General features: G+C 41.1%; 1 protein-coding gene across 1 annotated transcript in view; it reads left to right on the top strand.

Annotated features, from left to right (window-relative positions):
- The window catches only part of atp6v0e1 (ATPase H+ transporting V0 subunit e1), a 23705-nt gene extending 783 nt beyond the window's left edge, over positions 1–22922 (top strand). Inside the window, exons 2-4 of the mRNA XM_067996431.1 lie at positions 2403–2450; positions 20144–20282; positions 22389–22922. Of these exons, the coding sequence (XP_067852532.1) occupies positions 2403–2450; positions 20144–20237 (142 nt within the window). The 3' untranslated portion in view covers positions 20238–20282; positions 22389–22922. The remainder of the gene's footprint in view (positions 1–2402; positions 2451–20143; positions 20283–22388) is intronic.
- The last annotated feature ends 2167 nt before the right edge of the window (positions 22923–25089 follow it).

Here is a 25089-nt window from a genome sequence, read left to right on the forward strand (position 1 = left end):
TGGGAGAGTGAGGCCCGGGGAGGGGGGGGGGGGGGAGAGTGAGGCCCGGGGAGGGGAGGGGGGAAGAGACCCTGTTTTTTTTGGGCGGCGGGGGGTGGAAAGCAGGACCCTGTTTTGGGACAAGGGAGGAAGGTAGACACCTTGCTTTGATGTTGGGTGGTGGAAGAGAGAGAGAGACCCTGTTTTGTGGTGGGGTGAAGAGCGACACCCTACTTTGTTGGGGGAAGTGGAGAGAGAGAGAGATAGAGACCCTGTTTTTGGTGCGGCAAGGGAGAGGGAACCGATTTATTTTGGGGCAGGAGAGAGTGATCTTGAGGGGGAGACACCCAGACTCTGCTTTTTTGGTTTTGTGTGTGTGTGTGTGTGTGTTGGAGAAGAGAGACCTTGCTTTTTTGGGGAGGGAGACCTGATTTGGGGGTGGGGGGGGGAGAGTATGACACCATGCTTTGACGGGGGGTGGTGAAAGAGAGAGAGACCCATCCTGCTGTGAGAAGGGGGAGAGAGAGACTGCCCCCAAGGGAGAGAGACCCAATTTATTTTGAGGCAGGAGAGTGTGACCTTGGTGGTGGTGAAGGGAGGGGGGAGAGTGACAGACCCTGCTTTTTTTTGGGTGGGAGTGAAAAAAGAGAGAGACCCTGCTTTGGGTGGGGAAAGACAGATCTTACTTTTTTTTTGTGGGGAGGGGGGTGTGGTTGCAGAAAGAGAACGACCCTACCTTTTTTTGAGAGGAAGAGAGAGAACCTGCTTTGGGGTGTGGTGATTGGGGGGGGGGGGGGTGGAAGAGAGCCTGAGATGACTGGCTTTTTGGGGGGGGTGCGGAGAATTATGTTGTTTTGGCAAGGGAGGGAGACCCAATGTATTTTGGGGTAGGAGAATGTGACCTTGGGGTGGGGGGGGTGGAGAAAGAAAGAGAGAGATTGTCACCTTGTTTTAGGTGGGGTGGGTGGAAGCGAGAGAGATACCCTGCTTTTTTTTTGGGTGGGGTGACAGACTGCTTTGGGGGGGAGAGAGAGAGAGAGAATTATCCTGCTTTAGGGTGAGGGGGTGGGGAGGGAAGAGTGAGATAGAGACACACACCCTGCTTTGAGGGGAGAAAGCGAGAGAAAGATGGATGCATGCACCCTGCTCTGTGGTGGGACAAGGAGGAGACCCTATTCTGCAGTGGGGTGAAAAAGACTGATACAGCCCAAGTGGTGCAAGCAAGAGAGATCCTTCTCTGGTGTGGGGAAAAAAAAGTCAGAGGCCTGAGGTGGAAGAGACAGACTCCCTGCACTGGCTAGGAGCAGAGTGAGAGAAAAATCCTGCCCTGGGTGGGTGAAAAGAAAGAGACTGCTTGAATTGAGGAAGAAGTGAGACCCCACTTGGTGTCTGGTCAAAAGAGCAAGAGAGACGCATTGATATGGTGGCGATGAAGCTAGAAGCAGCATCCTGCTTTGAGGATGGGGGGTAAAATCGGGGCAGGTGACATGAGTAGAGGGGAATGTTAGAGTCTGACATGGTGATGTGGGGGGTGAGATGAGACAGACAGCGATGGGGGTAACAGATGAGCGAGAGAAAGGGGAAGGGACCTGCTCTGTAGAAAGTGAGAGGACTGTCCCTATTTTAGGGAGAAAGGGGGGTGGGTCTGGGGGAGAGAGAGTGACATAAGTACACATACTGCTCATGGTGTTGAATACTGATTCAGTTTCATAACTGACTTTGAAACTGAATGTCATTTTGGTGATTTTCTAAATTCATTCTTGTCTCTGGGTAGTGACAAAACTATGCCTGGTACAGTTGCAGGTTATTACAGGTGTTGGACTATATTATTTTGCTTACAGCAGTATCACTACAGTACACATGTGGGTAGCAGATTTCTACAGTCAAACCATGATTTGAACAGAAGTAGTGCTAGGATTTATTTCACAGCATGTTGCAAGGGAATAGGACATCATCTGTATTATACTGTAACATTGAACTAAGAATGCCATTCAGTAATTTGAATATATTGATGGAAAAAACTTGACAAAGCTTAAGGAGGCAGCAGGGCAGTGATTTTTGACATAGAAATGGCATGCAATTTGCAGTATTTCGTACAAATTTTTACTCTTTATCTGGTACCCCTTTAATGTTGCAGTGTAATCTAATGAATTTCACTAGGACACTGGTGTGTGACCTGACACTAATAGTGTATACAATATAATTTATCCTGTAAGTTGGTAAGTGCTTTTGCAAAAACAAAAGTTACTGAATGGAAGTTTTCATAAAATGCTTTTAATTAGTTTTGCTCAGTATTTTTGTTGCTGGGAAAGGTATTAGCTAGTTAAACTGCTGAAGTCTCTGGTGGGGAAAATGCTCATTTTAAAAGAAAAACTTTGAATAATGTTAGATTTTAATGCAAAATCTTAAATTTTGTTCCACAGTGTCATTAATACGATGCTGGTGACATGTGCTGTTTGCTGCTACCTTTTGTAAGTATATAAAAAAAATCATGATTCTTGCTGAAGGATGTGGTTCAAGTGCAGTGTGAACTGACTGATGCATTAGCTTTAGCTTCTAATGAAATGTATATTTTAAAAAATAGTAAACAACATTGTGTTCAGCAATTCTCCCCGTTATCCAAAGTGTGATGTCTTTTGAACACCACTGATGTTTATGGGCACCATCCACTTTGACTTTTTGGCAGCGTGAATATTTTTTAAAGTGAAATTTTTGGTCCAGTTTCTCCTGTCTTTGGAAGTGAATTGCAGCTTTTAGCATAATGATCAAGTGTAGATAAAAGGCTGTTCTGTTGCTTTTGAAAGTGCTACTTTGAAGTCGAAAAGCTAAAACTTTGATGTTATAATCAGGGCTACCACATATATTTGACATTATATGAGAAATCAATTTTGTGAAAGGTGATGTCAATATATTCCAAGAAAAAACAGGTATCGCAATTAAATTTCTGAATTTTATGTTGATGTCATGCTGTTTCCAATTTCTTTGGCAGCGCAGGAGAGAGAGAGAGAGAGAGATCCTGAAACTTTTCTGCATGTACTATATCCTGCAAAACTTGCTACCTTGTATAGAATAATATACAAATACCTTCCACCCTCCCAAAACAGTTAAAAAAGGAAAAGTTTCAAGTGTGGATGCTGATGTGAGAATTTGATCTGTTCAGACTATAAGCATTGTGTGCTGACTGCCATGTTACTATGTCTGGAGGTTTACATTACAAATGTCAAACTAGAAAAGGCTTACTGTGTAAACCGGATTTTATGAAACTTTGGTTACTCGTGTTCTTCAGTAATCTGGTAAATAACACTGATCTTGGAACCTGCCACTCTGCTTTCTACTAGATAATTCTGCTAAACTGAAGGGTATAACCTGGTTCTATCCAGGTCTGTCCAGTTATTAAGTCAGGGTTGGTTAGGGTGTGTTATCAGCTTAAACATTTGAATTGATGAGTCAGTGTACTTGTTTTGAGATGGGTGAGCACAGTGGGATTTTTTTCTCTCCTTCCCCCTCTCCTCTCTTCCCCCGCCCCCCCCGCCCCCATAGAGTTACAAACTTTAGAGGAAGGAGAGCTGTTCTTTGCCAATATTGGATTCTCTTACTGAGGTGGGCCTCTACTTATAAGACTAAAGAATATATTTGATGTAGAATTGGATCTAATTTGGTATCTTAATGTTTGACATCCTATTCCATAAAGATTATCATATGGATAATAACTATCATTTTTTCAACATTTAGTACTGTGCGGGCATAACTGCATTTTCCCTTATAACCATCTTGATTGACTTTACAACAGTGACAACTTCAAAAGTAGTCCATTGATTGCACCTCTGAAGTGCCTTGGGGTATTTTTCTACATTAAAAGTGCTATATAAATGCATATTGTGTAGTCATTGCTGTAAGCGTTAATTCCTATTTGATTACTAGTTGTTAGCATTAGTGAAACAATACATGAACATTCTTAGTCCTGATAAGATTGGTTGCATAACGTTTTTTTAATATAGGAAAGGATTGCCCACGAGTTTTAATTGCAAAATGGAAATCTGACCTCGTGTCCTGTTGCAGATCCTTGTAATAACTTTCAACAGTATCACCCACTATTGCTGTCCAAACATTTTGCCACTTCATGAAAGCCTTAGTGGTCGTATAGAATAAGGAATATAAATCACATCAGCTGAAGATAATGGGGCTCAGTTTATTTCTCAATTCTTGGTTTTTTAGTCTTAATGGTAAATTTTTCCTAGTAGTCAGCCAGTAGTCAAGTTTTGGTGTGACATTGCCTACAATTGATTACTTTGCCAACAAATCAGTTTTTATTTTAACATGTGGAAGAGTTATAGATTTGACTAACTTTATTATACCTTTTTTAGATCTGCATGTTTGCAGCATTGAAATAGACCAGCAGGTGGCACTATAAAGTATTAACATTGTATCAAATGGTTACTATGATACTTTTATTTTCAAAAAGCATTATAATAGACAAATGTTCGCATAGAATTTTCTATTTATAAAAGCATTTGGCTAGTGTACAAGTAAAGTCAGCCATACTGTAGGGAAAAACTATATTTTCTTGTTCTGACTGGAGCCTAACTTCTGGTGCAGTTAAATTGAAGGGGCAGTTAGTCCAGGCTGAAAGTTGACCAGCAAAAAATAAAACTGGAAGTGCATCCTAAATAAAGATGTTGTGCAAAGCATCTCCTAGACTGGGTAGATAACCTGCTCCCATATCAGCCATGATCTCACTGAATGGCAGAACAAGGCTCGAAGGGTTGAATGGCCTACTCTTATCCAATTCCTGTGTCTCTGCTGAAGCAGCTGGTTATATAGCAGCAAGGAAATGTGATGGCAGTCAGTGATGGTGCTTTTTTTTGCTCCATTTTGCTGCATCTCTGCATTTGTGACTTTTAGTGCTGTTTTCATGGGTAGCATTTGATGTGTGAAGTCAGGGTTCCCTGAAATTTTTCTTTAAGTCATTGTATTCAAACATCTTTCATGTCTGATTAGTGAAAGACCTGGATTACCTATCCCAAAAATCTGACTTTTCTACTTTTAGCCTCATGTTGAAGCTATGTCAGGTTTTCAACTTTGTAAATCCTCTGGTTCCATTTGTTATAAATTGTTGTACTGAGCAGGCTGAAGATTGTTAATCAATATAGCTTGAGCAGATCAAAGAGATTTTGGACCAGGATATTCAAATATTTGTGAAAATTAAGCCTGTACAGGCTGGCAGTGTTTCGCCAAAGATGGCAGTGAAAATAAAATGGAAACCTATCCCAATATCTCTCAAACTATGCAAAAAGATTTTGGTGCCTTCAAATTTTTATTGCTCAAACTGATCTGTCTAGTTTATTTCAGTTATAATGAACTTTATAATGAGCGCTTTTAGTGGAGAGTAGGCAGCATGGATTCGCCTGTAGGAACACTCCTAGCGACCTTCCCCCTCTATTGAGACTAAAGTGCAAAAAAACTGGATCAAGGAGTGCAGTGCTGGGATAAGAGAGGTGGATTTAGCAGTGTAAATGCCAGGAGCTAGCTCACGGGTGCACGTCTCCTAGAATCTGTGGTGGGGGTGGGGGGGGGAGGTCCACAAGTCTGCTGAGACGAGGGAGCCAGTTCATGTATGCCAGTCTCAGAATCTGAATCAAAACGATGGCAGTACCAAAGGAATTTATAACTTGTTACAACACCATTTGATGCAGGAAAAGCTTAGCAAGTGAGGTAGCATCTGTCAAGAAAGAAAGAGTTAACGTTCTAGGTCAAAGACCTTTCGTTAATTCTGGAGGATGTTAGAGTTAACAGTTTTTAAGCAAGTACAGAGCCTGGGAAAGAGGGAGTGGTGAAGGATGGAGGGGAGGAAAGAACAAAAGGGAAGGTCTGTGATAGGGTAGAGGGCAAGAGCGATTAAATGACAAAAGGGATGATTGTGCAAGGCAACGAGGATGGTAATGGGTCAAGTTAAGAAACAAAAGATCGGTCTAGAGTAGCCGTAAATGGTAACAGCAGAACCATTACCAGCACTTGCTGTCCGAAAAAATGGGAGCAGTGGTTATGATCTGAAGTTATTGAAATCAATGAGTCCAGAAGTTTAAGTGCCTAAACGAAAGATGAGGTGCTGTTCCTCGAGCTTATGTTGAACTTCATTGGAACTGTGTAAGGGGCCGAGGTCAGAGCGGGAGTGGGACGGGGAAATAAAATGGCAAGCAACCGGCAGGTCAGGGTCACGCTTGCAGACAGAGCGGAGGTGTTCAGCAAAGTGATCACCCAATCTGCGTTTGGTCTCCCCAATGTAGAGGAGACCGCACTGTGAGTGGTGAATACAGTATACTAAATTGAAAGAAGTACAAGTAAACCATTGTTTCACCTGGAAGGAGTGTTTGGGACCCTGGACAGAGAGAAGGGAGGAGGTGAAGCAGCAGACTGCCAGCGCCCGCAGTATTTTGCTTTTGATGCAGACAAGCGTTGATCTGCAGGGACCTTGCTTTTGTCACGTTTTGTATTATTGCATCTTAACTACTGCTTGTGCTATCACGCTGTCCAAATCGGCTTTGCTATGGCACTGTAGGGTCTCGAATGTAACCCAGTGAACTGCAGTTGCATTATCTGGGGCTTATGTAAATGATCTTTATATAGTACTGCCTTGTAATTCAATAAACATGCTGATTCTATTATCCTATAAAGATTCTTTTAAAATAATATAGGTAGACTACTTGAACATTAATATACCTTTCTTTTTGCGACACCCCACCCCCACCCCCACCCCATGGCACTTTTTTGCAGTATGTAGAAGTTAATAAATCTGATGTTTAAAAGCAGCAGAGGGCTGCCTGCCTCATAACTTAAGGAAATTCCACTGTGTGGTGCTGAGTCATAGAGACCGGAAAGGTCCCTGATTCAGTTCCTGGTTGATGCTTAGTTAATTGATCTCTTGGAGCAGTAATTGCAATTGGCCTTAATTTCCCCAAATACGACTGTACAGAGAGTGATGAAGTCACTTGGATTTAAAATAAATTTTACCGTTTACAAAATAGTCTTGCCCCAGGTTAGAGTGCACCTTTCCCGAAAAACCCAAGATCTTTTTAAAAAAAAAAAACTTTTTTACAGAATGATTACTATGCACAGTCAGAGCAAAAGCCATTTTTAAGGTGATGGCTTAGTTTTGAAAAAAATCACATTTCACGATTGATGCAAATTGTTTATCCAGAGGATGTACAGAATCCATTCTTTAGTCTTCAGCCAGAATTAGTCTGTAGATTTCTTTTTGCAGAAACCCAATTATTTTGCTCTAATTTTGACACTGAATAGTTTATGACTAAACTGTGTAACATACCAGGACCAAAGGACATAAATGTTAAAGCATTGATGGAAACAAGAGGGATAAACCAGTTTTTAATTTGGTTTGGTGTTGCATAGTAAAAATCAACATAATCAATCTATAACTAATTGCATCTTTTTGTATGCTCTTACAGTTCTTATAAAACTAAAATATTCCATAGTTCTAGCAAATATTATGAACTTAACTATTCAGATTGCAAAACCGAAGGCTGTAAATTTTTTTGAAAGCAGTAAAATATTTCAGAAGCTAGAGCTGTAGTCCATATAGGAAATGATTAGCTTTCCCTATTCCCATTTCTCTTTAGTGTATGTCTATTCCAGTATTTTCAAAAATATTTGGTTTCTGTACAACCTGACAGTTCCCAGTCAACTATGTTGGTGCTTTTCTTCTATAAATATAAACTGCAATAAATGGAATATTCAAATATTTCCCAGTTGACACGTATAAAACCAAGCCGTGTTTTATGCAGATGTTAAAATTTGAGCTTCCTAATACTCTCCAATGAGGCTCATTGCAAAAGTAAGCCACCATAGGAAAGCCTAAGCTTTTATGGTTGGTAAAGATAGTCTGGGGTTTATCATTTTAACTTTTTTTATGTCTGTTTCTGGGATTTGTAACTATTTATTCTAACTGCTGTATGGATGTTCAAGCCATTGGCTGAGCTGACCTCTGATGAATCCTCTGTGATTGAATGTTGCTATGGTCTGCCATCTACTGCAGACCTACAGACACTGCAGTGTTGCAAATGTATTGAGACAAGTTCTATTAATCTATCAGCACTGATACGGACTGATTAGTCCTTACCTTGTGCCGGTACCTCTGCTGCAGTCTCAGCCTTTCTTCCCCTGTTTGGAATCTACAGATATGCAGATAAGTTGAGCAGGTGACTTGCTGTCATTATTACTCATTTCTGGATTGTCTGTAGCCTCTTAATCTGTGGCTGATTTGTAGTGCATCAGGCTGGATGGCCATATTCCAGGATTGGGTGAGATATAGGCTTCATGCACTGTTGGGGCTAACTCCATAGGCAGAGAACAAACACACAGTTAGTTTAGCCTGCCTGATGCTCTGGCAGTGATGTCCTCTGTATTTTGCCCAGTCCATATTCTTTCTCTTTGGACCTTCTCTTCGGCTTTGATTTGTTTTTGTCAGCAACTCAAACTCTGAATCCTGATCAGTTTGCTATGCTAAGAATAGCACAGACTGATTTTCTAAAGTTTAGCAGAATTTGCCATTTGCAATCTCACTCCTCCAGATCATTCAAGCATTGTGGGAGTTTTTCTGATGCTCTGATAGAGGATACCCAAATGGCAATGCCTTTAGCAAGCTGGGAGCAAGCCTCAATTCTTTGTTCAGTTATTCTAAGCTTCCTTTGAAATTTAACTGTATCTTGTATAATCACTGCACTTTAGTAAATCTTTGGTTGTGAAACATTTTTAGGGCATCCTGAGGACATACGGTGCTGTGTAAAGTTTCTCTCTCTTTCCCACCTCCTTGTCTTTTCCTTTCTGTCGTCTTTGTTCCTGTTTTACAAAAAAATTCTTCTTCCTCTTTGCTTTCCTTTCTTTGTAGTGTTGGGGACAAAAATAAACTGGTATATACTGAAATTGCCCATTGCCTTCCAAATCTCCGATAGAAACCACTACTAACACTATAGCTCAAGCTAAAACCTAAAATTCAATGTATTGTAAGGTGTACATTTTTACAGAAACAAGAATATATCCTATAGATTAGAAATACATAACTTTCACTGGTATGTTACTGTTCAAGTCCAGCATAAATCACAGATTCTTGGTCCTTTTTCAGAATTCCTTAACTAAAGCTATAGGCCGTTAATGGGTTTTAAGCTTCATAGAGTTCTGGTTCACCTTTGCGACATGAAGCTCAATGATTGAATTGTGTACTAGCCAAATACTGCGGTATTTATTTCTTCGGCCTGTGAACATAGATCTGTCAATCAAATTTAAAGATGCACTGGATCAATCATCGCATGGCATTCCAGAAGAGTATAATGAACAAGCATTACTGCTATTACTTAAGTACTGTAGGCCACGTGTGTGGTATTGAGCTGTTTTTAGTACCATTTTCACTCAAGCCTCTTACAGCACATTTATTTTTGGAATCTATTGCAAATTCACCAGTAAACCACACCAGTGCAAAACCAATATCATCTGGGTCGGGACTGCAATCATTTATGAACTATAGCTAGTCAAAGGTGCATCTTTGAAAGGATAGCAGCTTTTCCTCCAGTGAATAATTATATTTGAGGCAATGTTAATGAATGAACTCTAATAGAGTCTGGGGTGGGGGGGTACAAAACACAGGTGAGTTACTTTGATTTTCAAGGCAGCCAGCTACCTCGAGGTCTGATGGGGTTATGTCTGGATATGCAAGATCTGAATTGGCTGTGAACCAGGACCTAAATCAAGCTTGTGCAGGAGGAGTTTCAGATGAGTAGATCCACATGCTCCAGCTTGTCCCTGGGGACCAGTGCCATTGGAACATAAATCATAATGTCTGCGTGTGGCTCTCGCTCTCAGCACGCCCCCAGCTACAGGAAAATGGCAATAAGGTTCACCCTTCGCTAGATTGCAATTGTTCCTAGGTGTGGGTACAACCATTTATTAAATGCACCCTACTCGTGTTCGTTCAGAACCAGCATACTCCTCTTTATAACCTCGTCGCATTCCCAATTTAGGAATCTCTGATCTAGGCCGAAGTTTCAGTGTAGTACTGAGAGTGCCACATTTGAAATCTTTCATATCGTCTCCTCCCTGTCCTCAGCTTATGACAAGAACTTGTCTCGCTGTGTGCGTGCCCGTCCATTACTTCTAGCACCTTTTGTTTCCTCATGGTTTCTCCTGTCTTCTTTGCTGTCAACCGGTCAAGCCACCTTTTCATTTCTCCCCACTCAGATACTTTGCCCCACCTGCCCCCTACCCCCGATCTCTTACTACACTGCCTTCCTGTTCTGCTGCCCCCATCCCAGGCCTGAATCCTTCATCCTTCTTGGATAAGCCCACAGCTACCCTCTGAGCCCGTTCGGAATTTTCCAAATGGCTCGTCAAGGCACCAGTTACTGCCTCCTCATGAGCAGCAATGCCAACTGCCCCATCCTCTCTTGCCAACCTTCCCACCCAGCACATTCACTAAGGCTAATCTCGCCAACTTCTTTCAGTCTTGCTGACCCCACCCACCGCGGCCTCCTCAGACTCTTCCTGAAGATAGTAATCATTTCCCTTTCCCTCCAGAAAGTCCGTTCAAGGCCTCTCCCATCTACAACCTTATTGTAGACAATTATATTGACATCGTGGCTTTGACTGAAACTTGTCCCATGAGAGCCAGTACCGTTGCCACTTTTAATGAAACATCCCTGCCTGGCTATGCTTTCGCCACTTTTCCTTGCCCAAGCTGCTGTGGTGGCTTTGTGGCCCATATCACCAAAAAAAACCTTGATCTCTCTCCCTACTCTGGCATCTTCGCCTGTGAGCATCTTAATCTTGTTCTATCCTGCTTGCCTCTCCTTTAAAATCCTCGTTGCCTACCCCGTTTCCCAAACCCCTTCCTGAGATATCCTCCCTCTTTGCAGGCAAATTGCAGAAAGATGCAAGAACTATAGAGTAGTGATAATAGGGGACTTCAATTATCCCAATATACACTGGGACAGTCAAGGACAAAGAGGGGGAGGAATTCCTGAAATGTGTAAGAGAACTTTGTGGAACAGTGTGTTTCCATCCCAATGAGGAAGGAAACGGTGCTGGATTTAGTTCTGGGGAATGAAGTGGGGGAGCATTTGGGGAACAATGATCATAATATCAGGTTTGGAATAGTTATGGAAAAGGAAAGGAACAATCAAATGTGAAAATACTGGAGGACGACTAATTTCAGTGAGTTAAAAAGGGATCTTGCCCAGGTGGATTGGAATCCAAAATTAGTAAGCAAAACAGTAATCGAACAACGGGAGGCCTTCAAGGAGGAGTTGGTTCGGGTACAGAGGGGGAAAGAAAGGGCATCCAAAGCTAGAGCTCCCTGGATGACTAAAGATATAGAGATTAAAATGAAACAGAAAAAGAAGGCTTATGTCAAATGTAAGTTTCATAATACAGAGGAGATCCATAAAAGGGAATGAGGGGCAAAGAGAGTATGAGCATAGATTAGCAGCTAACATTAAAGGGAACCCAAAAGTCTTTTATAAATAGTACAAGGGTAGTCAAGGGAAGGGTGGGACTGATTAGGGACAAAAAAGATCATCTTGTAGAGGCAGAAGGCATGGCTCAGGTACCAAATGAATACTTTGCATCTGTCTTCACTAGAGAAGAGAATGCTGCCAATGTAGCAGTAAAGGAGGAGGTAGTAGTGATATTGGATAGGATAAAAATAGATGATTGGCAGTACTCAAAGTAGAAAAGTCACCCGGTCCAGATGGATGCATCCTAGGTTACTGAGGGAAGTAACGGTGGAAATTGCAGAGACTCTGGCCACAATCCTCCAAACCTCCTCAGATATGTGCATGGTGCTGGAGGATTGCAAATGTCACACCCCTGTTTTTTTTTTAAAAATGGGAGAGGGATAAACTTGGCAGTTGCAGGCAAGTCAGCTTAATGTTGGTGGGGAAACTTTTAGAAACAATAATCCAGGACAGAATTAATTGGCACTTGGAAAAGTATGGGCTAATAAAGGAAAGTCAGTGTGGATTTGTTAAAGGAAAATAGTGTTTGACTAACTTGATTGAGTTTTTTGATGAAGTAATGGAGAGGATTGATGAGGGTAGTGCGGTTGATGTGTGTATGGACTTTCAAAAGACATTTGATAAAGTACCACATAATAGACTTACTAGGAAAATTAAAGCCCATGGGATTAAAGGGACAGTGGCAGCATGGATACAAAATTGGCTAAAAGACAATGATGTGGAGATGCCGGTGATGGACTGGGGTGGGCAAATGTAAGGAGACGCACAACACCCGGTTATAGTCCAACAGCTTTATTTGAAATCACAAGCTTTCGGAGCTTTGCTCCTTCGTCAGCTGAAGTGAAGAGATGCATATAGGCACAGCATTTATGGTCCGAGAACAATGCCTAGTGATTACAGATAATCTTTCTAACTGCCCTTTATCACACAAAGCAGAGTGTGGTGAATGGTTGTTTTTCAGACTGGAAGGAAATACACAGTGGTGTTCCCCAGGGATCAGTATTAGGACCACTGCTCTTTTTGATCTATATTAATGACCTGGACTTGGGTATAGAGGGTACAATTTCAAAATTTGCAGATGAGACAAAATTCAGAAATGTAGTAAACAATGTGGAGGATAGTATCGGACTTCAGAAGGACATAGACAGACTGGTGAAATGGGCAGACATAGCAGATGACATTTAATGCAAAGAAGTGTGAAGTGATACATTTTGGTAGGATGAATGAGGAGAGGAAACTTAAACTAAATGGTACAATTTTAAAGGGGGTGCAGGAACAGAGAAGCCTGGGAGCGCACATACACAAATCTTTGAAGGTGGCAGGACAAGTTGAAAAGGCTGTTAAAGCCCAGGATTGCATGTGCTTTTTTTTATTAAGAGGCATAGAGTACAAAATCAAGGAAGTTATGCTAAATCTTTACGTAACATTGGTTAGGCCTCAGCTGGAGAATTGTTCAATTCTGGGCACCACACTTTAGGAAGGATGTTAAGGTCGCAGAGAGGGTACAGAAGAGATTTATTAGAATGGTACCAGGGATGAGGGACTTAAGTAATGTGGAGAGATTGGAGAAGCTGGGGTTGTGCTCAGAACAGAGAAGGTTAAAGGGAGATTTGATAGAGGTGTACAAAATCATGAAGGATTTTGATAGAGTAAATAAGGAGAAACTGTTTCCGGTGGCACAAGGGTCTGTAACCAGAGGACACAGTTTCAAGGTGATCGGCAAAAGAGGCAGAGACGGCATGAGTAAGTTTTTTTTTATGCAGCGAGTTGCAATAATCTGGAATGCACTGCCTGAATGGGTGGTGGAAGCAGTTTCAATAGTAACTTTCAAAAGGGAATTGGATAAATACTTGAAGGGAAATAATTTACAGTTCTATGGGGAAAGAACAGGGGAATGAGACTAATTGGATAGCTCTTTTGAAGAGCTGACACAGGTACGATGGGCTGAATGGCCGCCTCCTGTGCTGTACCAACTATGATACTCAAATTTATGAACCTCTGTACTGAGAAACTCCTCATTCTTGGTGATTTCAATCTCCATTTCAACTCCCCTTGTGCTCGCTCTTTATTTCACTCCTTAAACCTCTTCCTCTATATAAACTCTTCTACCCATATTTACAGCCACCCCCTCAGCTGTGCCATCTCAAGTGGCCTCTCTATTGCCATGGGCTCGATCACAGAAGAGACCATCTCCGACCCATTCCTTGTTAGCCTTACCGCCCACATTCCGCATCTCCTTCCAACCCCCTTCTGCATCTGTCCCTGGAAGAATTAGCCTCCAAGTCACATTCAAAGCTGCCAACTGCTTAGCTTTTGGCCCTCCATTCAACATGATACTTCAGCTCTATCTGCTTATCCAATCCCTCCTCTTCACCTTTAATACCTTTATCTCCAGTTAATCCTTACTCTATCTCATTCTGGTTGTCCCACCTGGTATGATCCCAGTGTTTGCTTCCTCAAATCCAAGGGGCATAGACTTCTGCGTATCTGACGCACAACAGATCTGGCTGGACCACATCTAGTACAATCAACCTCACTCTGCTTTGGCAAAACTGCCCACCACTTCAGGATCATCTTGGAGAGTAAATACAACCCTCTGTTGCTTTTCTTCACCACGAACTGTTTCCTTAAACTGAAAGGAGCTGACGGATTTCTTCGTAAAATTGAGACCATCTGTTCCACTGCCTCTGCTGCTTCCCCTTACTCCCCTGCCCTAGCCTTAATTCTGCATCTGTCTAGTTTCTTTCCTAGATCTCCTCTTGCCCTCTCCAAGCTCGTCTTGTCCATGAGACCCACCTCCTGCTCTCTTGCCCCCATTCCCACTAAACTGCTGACCACCCAACTTCCCTTTCTGGCCCCAACACTAGCAGACATTGTAAATGGTTCCCTCTCTTCACATACCCTCGCCCTTTCAAAATCGCAGTCCCAATTTAAAATTCTCATCCTTGTGTTTAAATCCTTTCGTGACCTTTCCCTTGGTAACCTCCAACGGCCCCTCCCCTGAACTCTACATTCTTCCAAATCTAGCTTTTTGTGCACCCTCCCTCCCCCTTCCATTGGCAGCATGCCTTCAACAACTATGTAGGCCCACGCTCTGGAATTCCCTCCCCTCAGCCTCTTTATCTTCCTCTCCTCCTTTGACCTTTTTTAAAACCCACTCTGACTAAGCTTTTGGTTACTCCTAATATCTCCTTTGGCTCAGCGTCCATTTTTGTCTGATTCTGCCTCTGAAGTCCTTGGAATATTTAAAAATGTTTTTGCTTTGCCATCTTCCTCCCTGTTTTCAGAAACTTCTCAAAGTCTTTCTCTTTTGTGCCTTTGGTCCATCACCCTAACCCTATCCATGTGTCTCTTTTTCCCTTCACCACTGTCGGCATCCACTGTTTTTTGTTGTAACTGTAAAGTACTTGAAATGTCTGCCTGCTCACCTTATCACCTCCTTGGTGCTGAGAAGCTTATTCTGTGCAACCGGAGATCAAACATAGGATGCCAAGTCTCTAATTGCTGAGCTGTTGGTGATGCCCAGAATATTTTTCTTTGTGATGGTTCGTGTGTTCTGGTTGTTAATAAAGGTATACTAAGAACTGGCTGTTCAGTACCTGATGTTGATACAGCTGAAAATATAGACTAACTTTATCTATGTAGTATGAGAATGAAACAATTAGGGAACTCTACACTGTAGTTATTAAAGAAAAATCTCTTCAAAATGCCTGTATTGCTATTGATGTTGGATGTTTGATTCAGGGGCTGGGATGAGCAGAGATGCAAAGGATAAGGTCTGCTTAATGTTCTGTTCTGAATAATGTAAAACACAATGATTTGCTTTATGCAATTCATTGTGAAATCTTTTAATAGGTATTTTTGGAAAAGATGGCGTGACCTGTTCAGTAAATGGAGATTGAAATCACCATGAGGAATTGCTCAGTACAGAGGTTCATAGTTTGAGTATCATAGGTAAAATGGGAAAGTGGAAAAGAAATAACAATTGGTTACTTGAGAAATGCACAGTGGCTGTTGTGAAACAAAAATGAAAGACACTGCTGTTGGATAGTCTGTTAGTCAATATGTAATTTAGGAAATACCCTAGATTCTGGGCAGACTTCCTCCTGATTCATCAATGAATTCTTCACATTTTGTTCCCCTCATTTGGATTCCAGTGTTGCTGCAGCAGCCAGCTATCTATCATCTGTTTTTGTGCTGGGGTTCACAAGAAGCCAGGCATACAACTGCACGCAATTCTCTGGTCTGTGGCAAAAAAAATATTCCTTTTGTTGACCTGCATATTGCCGGCTTTAAATTGTATTAAAGTAAACTAGTATTTTTCTTTGGTTATTTTTGACCTGAAGCATACAAGTGCAGTACAGATGTAGGTGAGATTCTTAAATGTGGTGAGAGAAGGTACAGTAGCACTGAGGTGGCCCTAGTCATGCCCTTGCTTCTAATGTTTTGAAAAAAATACAGGATACAAATGACTCATAACTATATCTGATTGAAGAGCCTTCGATTTTGCTTTTTACAAATAGCAAAATCCCTCTTTCTATCCCTCCCCTTGAGTGCCAGCCTTGGCTCAGTTGGTAGAATTCTTGCCTCTGGGTTGTGGGTTCAAAAAGGGAATTCAAAAGTCGTCTATAGCCATAGAAATAGTAAACGGGTAGTAAGAGGAAGAGAGGGGCTGATTAAGGACCAAAAAGGAGATCTACACATGGAAGCAGAGGGCATAGCAGAGGTACTAAATGAATACTTTGCATCTGTCTTTACTAAGGAAGAAGATACGGCCAAAGACACAGTTTAAAAAGAGGTAGTTGAGATACTGTATGGGATAAAAATTGATAGAGGAGGTACTAGAAAGGCTGGCTGTACTTAAGATATATAAGTCACCAGGCCCGGATGGGATGTATCATGGGTTGCTGAGGGAAGTAAGGGTTGAAATTGGGGAAGTACTGGCCGCAATCTTCCAATCCTCCTTAGACATGGGTGGTGCCAGAGGACTGGAGGATTGCAAATGTAACACCCTTGTTCAAAAACGGATGTCGAGGTAAACCCAGCAACTACAGGCCAGTCAGTTTAACCTCAGTGGTGGGGAAGCTTTGAGAAGCAGTAATCTGGGACAAAATTAATAATCACTTGGACAAGTGTGGATTAATAAGGGAAAGCCAGCACGAATTTGTTAAAGGCTAATGGTGTTTAACTAACTTGATTGAGTTTTTTGATGAGGTTAAAGACAGTTGACTAGGGCAATGTGGTTGTGTATATGGACATCCAAAAGACGTTTGGTAAAGTGCCACACAATGGGCTCGTCAATAAAATTGAAACTCACAGAATAAAAGGGGCAGTAGCAACATGGATACAAAATTGGCTAAGTAATAGGCAGCAGAGGGTAGTGGTGAACGGCCGTTTTTCAGACCGGAGGAAGATGTACAGTGGTGTTCCCCAGGGGTCGGTACTGGGACCACTGCTTTTCTTGATCTCTATTAATGACTTGGGTGTACAGGGCACGATTTCAAAATTTGCAGATGATGCAAAACTTGGAAGTGTAGTAAACAGTGAGGAGGATAGTGATAGACTTCAAGAGGACATAGACAGGCTGGTGGAATGGGTGGACACATGGCAGATGAAATTTAACACTGAGAAGTGTTAGGTGATACATTTTGGTAGGAAGAACGAGGAGAGGCAGTATAAACTGAAGCGACAACTTTAAAGGGGGTGCAAGAACAGAGACCTGGGGGTATATGTACACAGGTCGTTGAAGGTGGCAGGACAGGTTGAGAAAGCAGTTAAGAAAGCATACGAGATCCTGGGCTTTATAAATAGAGGCATAGCGTACAAAAGCGCGGATGTTATGTTGAACCTTTATAAAACACTGGTTCGGCCACAATTGGAGTGGTGTCCAATTCTGGGCACCGCACTTTAGGACGGATGTGAAGGCCTGAGAGAGGGTGCAGAAAAGATTTACTCGAATGGTTCCAGGGATGAGGAACCTCAGTTATGTGGATAGACTGGAAAAGCTGGGATTGTTCTCCTTCGAGCAGAGAAGGTGGAGAGGAGATTTGATAGTGTTCAAAATCATGAAGGGTCTAGACAAAGTAAATAAAGAAAAACTGTTCCCACTGGCGGAAGGGTCGCGAACCAGAGGACACAGGTTTATGGTGATTGGCAGAAGAACCAAAGGCGACATGAGGAAAATCTTTTTTACGCAGCGAGTGATTAAGATTTGGAATGCACTGCCTGAGAATGGTGGAAGCAGGGTTAATTATGGCTTTCAAAAAGGAATTAGATAGGTACCTGAAGGAGGAAAAATTTGGAGGGCTAAGGGGAAAGAGTGGGACTAGCTCGATTGTTCGCAGAGAGGCAGCGCAGGCTGGATGGGCTGAATGGCCTCCTTCTGTGCCATAACCATTCTATGATTCCATGTCTCACTCCAGAGACTTGAACATCTACTCTAGGCTGACACTTCCATTGCTGTCCTGCCAGAAATTCTGTCTTTCAGATGAGACATTAAACCGAGGCCCCATCTGCCCCCTCAGATTGATGTAAAAGACCCCATGGAACTATTTGAAGAAGAGCGGGGGGTGTTCTCCTGGTCCTTATCTCATTGCTGTTTGCAAATTGGCTGCCGTGTTTCCCTGCACTTCAAAAATACTTTATTGGCTGTAAAGCGCTTTGGGATGTCCTGAGGTCGTGAAAGGTGCTATATAAATGCAAGTCCTTTCTTCTAACTTCCACTCCCCGTCCTCTCCTGAAAGTGTTGGCTCATGCTGGAGTGTATCCCTGTATGTGCCAGCCTCCCCCTGGCATTTGGCCCAAGTGAGTGAACTTGGATTGTTTAGAGCCAGCAAACTATTTGATTCTGGGAAGGCATTGTAGCTGAAAACAAGGATGAGAATTTTAAAATCGAGGCGGTCCTGGACCAGGAGCCAATGTAGGCTGTCAAGCACTGGCACGATGGGTGAAGGAAACATGGTGCGAGTTAGGTTACAGGCAACAGAATTTTGGATGAGCTCAAGTTTATGGAGAATGGCCAGGTGAGCATTTGAATAGTCAAGTCTAGAGGTGACAATGGTATGGATGAGCGTTTTTAGCAGGTGAGCTGAAGTAGGGGCGGAGACACATGATGTTACGGAAGTGGAAGTAGGCGGTCTTGGTGACGGAGTGGAAATGTGGTCAGAAGCACATCTCGGGGTCAAATAGGACACCAAGGTTGCCAACGGTCTCATTCAGCCTCAGACTGTGGCCAGGGAGAGGGATGGAGTCAGTGATTAGGGAACAGAGTTTGTGGCGGGGACTGAAGACAATGGCTTCAGTCTTCCCGATATTTATTTAATTGGAGGAAATTTTTGCTTATCCAGTAATGGATGTCAGTCAAGCAGTGTGACACATCAAAGACTGCAAGGCTCTCCTGTTGTGAATGGCAAGAGAAGTATAAATCAAAGACATCCATAAGCCTTGATGGCAGTACAGATTGTGTTCTGCCATCAGTCAACTGCCTCCTTGTGGCCTACCTAATGCCATGAGCTGGTTCAGTGCTTGTGTAGATGCAAAATAATGTCATGGCACAGGTGCACTGCCCCATTTCCATATTTATTTACAAAGGAGTGATGAACTTGGCATGCTGGATTTCATACTGGGACCACTGCTGACTCGTGGCAGCTTTCATTCAGTGTCGAGGTTCTAAACATTACACTCAATCTTAAAGCCATCTCCCCTTGTAAGTCAAATTGTTCATAATCTGTTACCAGCAGCATGCTATAACCTCTGTTTTGATGTCCTAAGAAATAGGAGCAGGAGTAGGTCATACGGCCCCTCGAGCCTGGTCTGCCATTTAATAAGATCATGGCTGATCGTCAACCTCAAACCGACTTTCGCACCCGATCCCCATATCCCTTGATTCCCATAGTGTCCAAAAATCTATCTCGCTCAGTCGTTGAGTATATTCAAGACTGAGCATCCACCTGGGGTAGAGAATTCCAAAGATTCTGAGGGAAGAAATTCCTCCTCATCTCAGTCCTAATTTGCCCACTCCTTATCCTAAGGCAATGCACCCCCTCCCCCCCAAGTTCTAGACACTCCAGCTAGGGGAAACAGCCTCTCCGCATCTACCCTGTCAAGTCCTCTAAGAATTTTATACGTTTCAATGAGATCACCTTTCATTCTTCTAAACTCCAGAGAATGTAGGCCCATTCTTAATCTCTCCTGTTAGGACAACCCTCTCCTATGTCATGGCATCAGGTCACTGAGCAAAAGAAGAGATGTATATCATGTGATTTTTATCCTCTAATAAGCTAATGTGGAGACTGATACCAGAAGACTATAAATGCACAAGTTTTGCATAGTGGCCATTTTGGCGTTGCTGAGCTGATTTTAAGAGCTTTAAAATGGGAACGAATTCATGTACAATATCAGAATTGTATTTGGTTGATCATGAATAGTTGCAGTATGCTAAGTTTTCCAGCTGAATGAAAAGCTGAACTGTTTGATACAGTAAGTTATCACTACTATGTCATTCTGAACTAGTCTATACTATAGACAAATCATGAACATTTCCATGGTAAGTTGTTGCAATAGAAGATCTATTAATGTAGTTATAGCTTGAAAAAATCCCTTTCAGCTAAATGTGGCTGATAATTTAAGTTTTTTCTTTTGATTTGCAGCTGGCTGATTGCAATCCTGTCCCAATTGAACCCCCTTTTTGGTCCACAATTGAAAAATGAAACAGTCTGGTACTTGTACTACCACTGGCCCTGAATTCATCATCAAATACTGTATTTTCAACCTTTCTATGGAGACCAGGTGAGCTTTTTGAGGAGATTCTTTACGCAGAACATAAATTCATTCTAACAGCTGTATGGTTTTAGAAAGTGTCATTTATTCAGAGTGTGCAGCACTAATCATTCTGAGCTGAGTAATGACCTTGGTATTTGTTTTAAGGACTGGCATTGTGCCCAGTTTTTGTATTTGGATAAAACTGGTGTAAGCTTTTAGGTATTTAAATTAAAAACATTTGAACTCAAATTGAAGACTAAAATGTAAAGTTTCAGACTAAAGCTGATCCTTTTTTCTCCACACCTAGTTTAGAATTGGCATAGATGAAGAAATTTGCATTTGAATCTATATCTGCTCCAATGGGATGTGAAACTCTGGTTTTATGCAAGGGTAGTATAATCAGGCAATAAGGAGGGGGGAAATAAAAATAGATGCAACTGCTTCAACTTCATTTGCCTTCCTGTACAATGCTTTTTCTTACTACAGCTGTGTAAATTCAGTGAGGGGAAAACATATTACTGTACATGTGCAAGTGCAATGTGCAGAGCAGGTGGGGTGGGATGGGATAAGAGAATGTTCACTGCACCAGAAGTGGTTGAGGCAGGGCAATTACCAGATCAGACTTCATAGAATTGCCCAGCACAGAAGCAGGCTGGTTTGTCAGCTCATCAGGTTTGTGCTGGTGTTTCTTTCCATTTGTGCCACCTAGTCCCAGTCCCACTCCTCATTTCTTCATATCCTATAAAGTTGTTTTTCAAGCAACAATCTAATTTTCTTATAAAAGAATGTATGGACGCTACTTCGATAATTCCCCATACTAACCACCCTCCATGTAAAGAGATTGTTTCTAATCTCTCTTTTATATTTAAAAAAAATTTTGAATTTATTTTAAATTTGTGTCCTCTTGTTACCATTTTCCCAACCAGTGGAAACTATCATAACCCCTCATAATCTTGAAGACCACTTAATGTTCTCAGCTCTTGTGAAAAAGCCCCTAACTTCACAAGTCCTTCATGACTGTAATCCTTCATCCCTGGTAGCATCCTAGTGAATCTATGCTGCACCTTTTTCTAATGCTAATATCCTTATAACGGGATGCCTAGAATTGTGCCCAATACTCCAGCTGTGGCTTTACAAGTTCAATATTGCCTCCTTGCTTTGTGTTTTATGCCTTTAGATATCCAGTCTATGTAACTTTTTGCTTTTTTTGGGTTGGGGATGTGTGGCAGAGTAAATGTAAATACCAAACCTATGTGTCACATAACCTGGAAAAAATATGTGCTGTGGACCACTTGTGTTCAAATTGTTCCCAAAAAGATCAAGGCATGTTAACAAAAGGTATGATTCAGCTGACAAAAGACAAAATGACCATGTTTGGTGCACCAATTTTTCAACAATAGACTTCATTAAATATATGAAGGGCAGTTGTGCCAATTGTATAATTCAAAGGTTTCATGCAAGAAAAATGTTGAGAATGAGCTAAACTGCTTCTGCACTCAGATGGAGGCAGAGTTGCTTATCTAGCTTCTTCTGGACATTTCAAGTTGTAAAATTATTAGATATGGAATTTTTCATGTATAACTTTGTGTAACTCTGTAGGATATCTGGTGGGCAGTTGTACAAAATTACATGACTCAGAACCCAATAGTAATGAAAACAGGGACACATTTTTAATTGAGTTGTGTTTACATAAATTACATATTTTATGAAGCCATTATGGGGGAGCAGGGGCACATGTTTTAATATTGACAATTGTCCTCTGTTGCTTGTTCTATTTCACTTTTTTGAAAAAGTGCTGAATTAAGTGCTCTTATGCAACATCACTACCCTTGATGTAGCTCTGCAGTCTGGGGCTATTTTTGAAGTAGAATTTTTTTTTTGTTTTTCAACACTAGTAGAAACTACCAATTTGAGTTGACAAATGGGGAGCAGGCATTTGAAACCTATTGATGCTGCTCTGGAAGCAGTAGCAACGATCATGGTTCTCATTTTGCCAGTCAAGCCATTAAAACAAATGGCTGACAGCTGGAATTAACTACCCAACAATTGAATGTTCAACTATGAAAATATTTGGAGGTGTGTTGTTTGTGAATGCTTGTTTACGTTTTATACAACCTGCTTTTCTTTTTACAGAGAAAGAAGATATATTTAAAATCACTGCAAATGAATCATTTCCCTGCATCTGAGTAGCTTTCTTAAAAATGGGAACTTTTCCAAACAACATTCAACAGCAGTGGATCGTTTTGAATTCTACATTGATTTATAATGTGTGAATTGGAATAGATGATTCTTGGCATTTGAAGTAATAAGACTAACAAGTGTGAATGTTTAGCAGCAATGTAGTAGGAATCTAAATGTGGCTTAAACTCTTTAGCAGTAGAGACTTTTGGACATTTTTATAACATTTATACTGATGAGATTTAGAAAAAATTACCAGAATGTAGTGCTGAGGGGAAATAATGTATTGTGTGTCTAACAAATGTTTATTTTGTGGTCTTATTTTTGTACCAACCTGACCTTATACTGCCATATGAATATGTAGAGCTAGTTAAAACACTGTATTCTGCTTTAATATTTCTTGCCTTGTGTTCTTCACTAAAATCAAAACTCAATTTAAATCTGGTCCTGGGTACAAACAGTTCAATAAATTCTTGTTGAAAAGCTTTATTGGTTATGGATATATTGCACTTCTTCTCTCTCTTCCCCCCCCCCTTTATATCAAGTGTTTTATAAATTAGTTTTAGAGCAGCAGAGTATAGCACTTGCAAGAATAGTCAGAGAAAGAAATTAAGGAGATACAGTAATCTAAAAGTTTAGATATAGTAATCTAAAAGTTTAACAACTGTAAGATTGCAACAAATGTGGAAATGACTTCAGAGTAAAGATGCCTGACAAGCTTGTGGTCCTCATTATGACCATTTGGTTGAGGGATGTAATAGTAAACTTAAACCTCATGCCATACCGGAACAATTTTAACAAATGGCTTTTCTTCAACATTGGGCTTGGTTTTGGGTGGGCTTTAACATTTAAGTACTGTGGAGTGAAATTAACTAGAAATGTACTTGGGAAAGGTGGTTATGTGCTCCTGACTTGATTTACTACTAGCACTCTTGATTATTGTTGCAGCTAGAGTAGATTGTGTGTCTGGAATAGATATTGGGACATTATTTTAACCATGTTTGTGTTTACACAAAAAGTGCTTAACCTGGATAGAGTGAAGTAGATTGTATAGAAAACGAGACACCTGGAAGTGATTACAAGGTAGTTCTCATTAAAGGGTTGAAATGACATAGAAGATCAAAACTTGCAGATTATGGTAAACTCTGCCCTTCGAGCTAACTGGATGTACTTCCAGATATTTTTTGTGTTCTATGTTCTCTGCAGTTGGGTGCTTTCAATTACTTTTATGTTGGCACTCTTATTGTGAGCATTGGCCAGTTGGCAACACCCTCACTGAAGGATTAATGACTGGTAGTTATTGAAAATCTTATGATCAGTTTATTAGCAAAATTAAATGCCTATATTATAGGTCTTTAAACTAGGAACATTTACCTGAGGAAGGAGGAAGCCTCCGAAAGCTTGTGAATTTAAAATAAAATTGCTGGACTATAACTTGGTGTTGTAAAATTGTTTACAATTTTAAACTAGAACACAGACTTGTATGATACCAAAAAAAATTTCAGTTTGTAGAGCACTAAGTTTAATCCATTGTGGAACATTAAGTTCAACTAAAATGAGGAGAATGTTGAATTACAAAATGAATTGTTCAATATCTGCTAGATATGGAAAATGTAATGGTACTGCTCCTTGCCTGTAAAATATATACTCCACAAGTAAACCTTTGGCAAGCAAGTGGCTTGTTTAGCTTGACCAGTGGAATGGATGGGGAAACTTGAGTCAACCAATTCACCTCAAGGTAGAGCACATTCATCAAGATAAATAGCTCTCTATGCCTTCAATTGCCAAAAGAATCTGAGCGGGGAAAAAAAACTCAGCAGGGAGTGTGCCAAAGTTGACCTTGTGGGTTATTATTTCCCTAAAGTCTGTGTTCACATTAAGTTGAAGACCCGGTCTAGAATAGACTTGTTGTCTCAAAAGAATGTATCCATATTTGAGCTGGTTTGCACATATAATACTTATTACCTATTAGCCTCGATAACTGTTTGTTGCCCAGAACAAGGCATACACTCTGTACAAACTAACACAAATACTCGATCTGCAATCCCCACATGTAAATGGAATATTGTCAGTCCCTTTAAGAAATTATTGCTGCTAATAAAGCTGCTGCTGATGGAGATGTTGAAGGTAAAAGTGTTGGACTGGAAATTAATTAATATTGGTGGGGAGATAAATATTTAGAATGAAACTATTAGTTGGACTAGATTAGAAGTCTTGAGGTCTAGTTGATATGCATCTTAGTACTGAAGGAGGAAATCATGGAGGCACAAACTATAATTTTCCAAAAATCTTTCAAAATGGGACTGGAGGGTAGCAAATGTTATGCCCCTGTTCAAGAAAAGGGAACAGAATGAGCCAGGAAATGTTTGGCCAGATAGACTTAATCTCAGTTGTGGGTAAACTTTGAGTCTATAATGTGCAACACTTAAGGGGCATAGGCTGATCATGGGCATGAATGTATAAAGAGCAGTTTCTGCTTGAATAACAATTGGTTTTTTTAGAAAATTCATGTATAGATAAAGGGAATGCAGTGGGTATTATGTAGATTTAAGAAACATGAAAATGAAGGCATAGCTGCATTGATTAAAAAGCAAAGAGTAGGGGTAAATGTTTTTCAGATTGGCAGGATTTGGGTAGTGATGTTCTGCAGGGATCT

This window comes from Heptranchias perlo, chromosome 14 (genome assembly GCF_035084215.1).
Source record: "Heptranchias perlo isolate sHepPer1 chromosome 14, sHepPer1.hap1, whole genome shotgun sequence".
NCBI classification, from domain to species: domain Eukaryota; kingdom Metazoa; phylum Chordata; class Chondrichthyes; order Hexanchiformes; family Hexanchidae; genus Heptranchias; species Heptranchias perlo.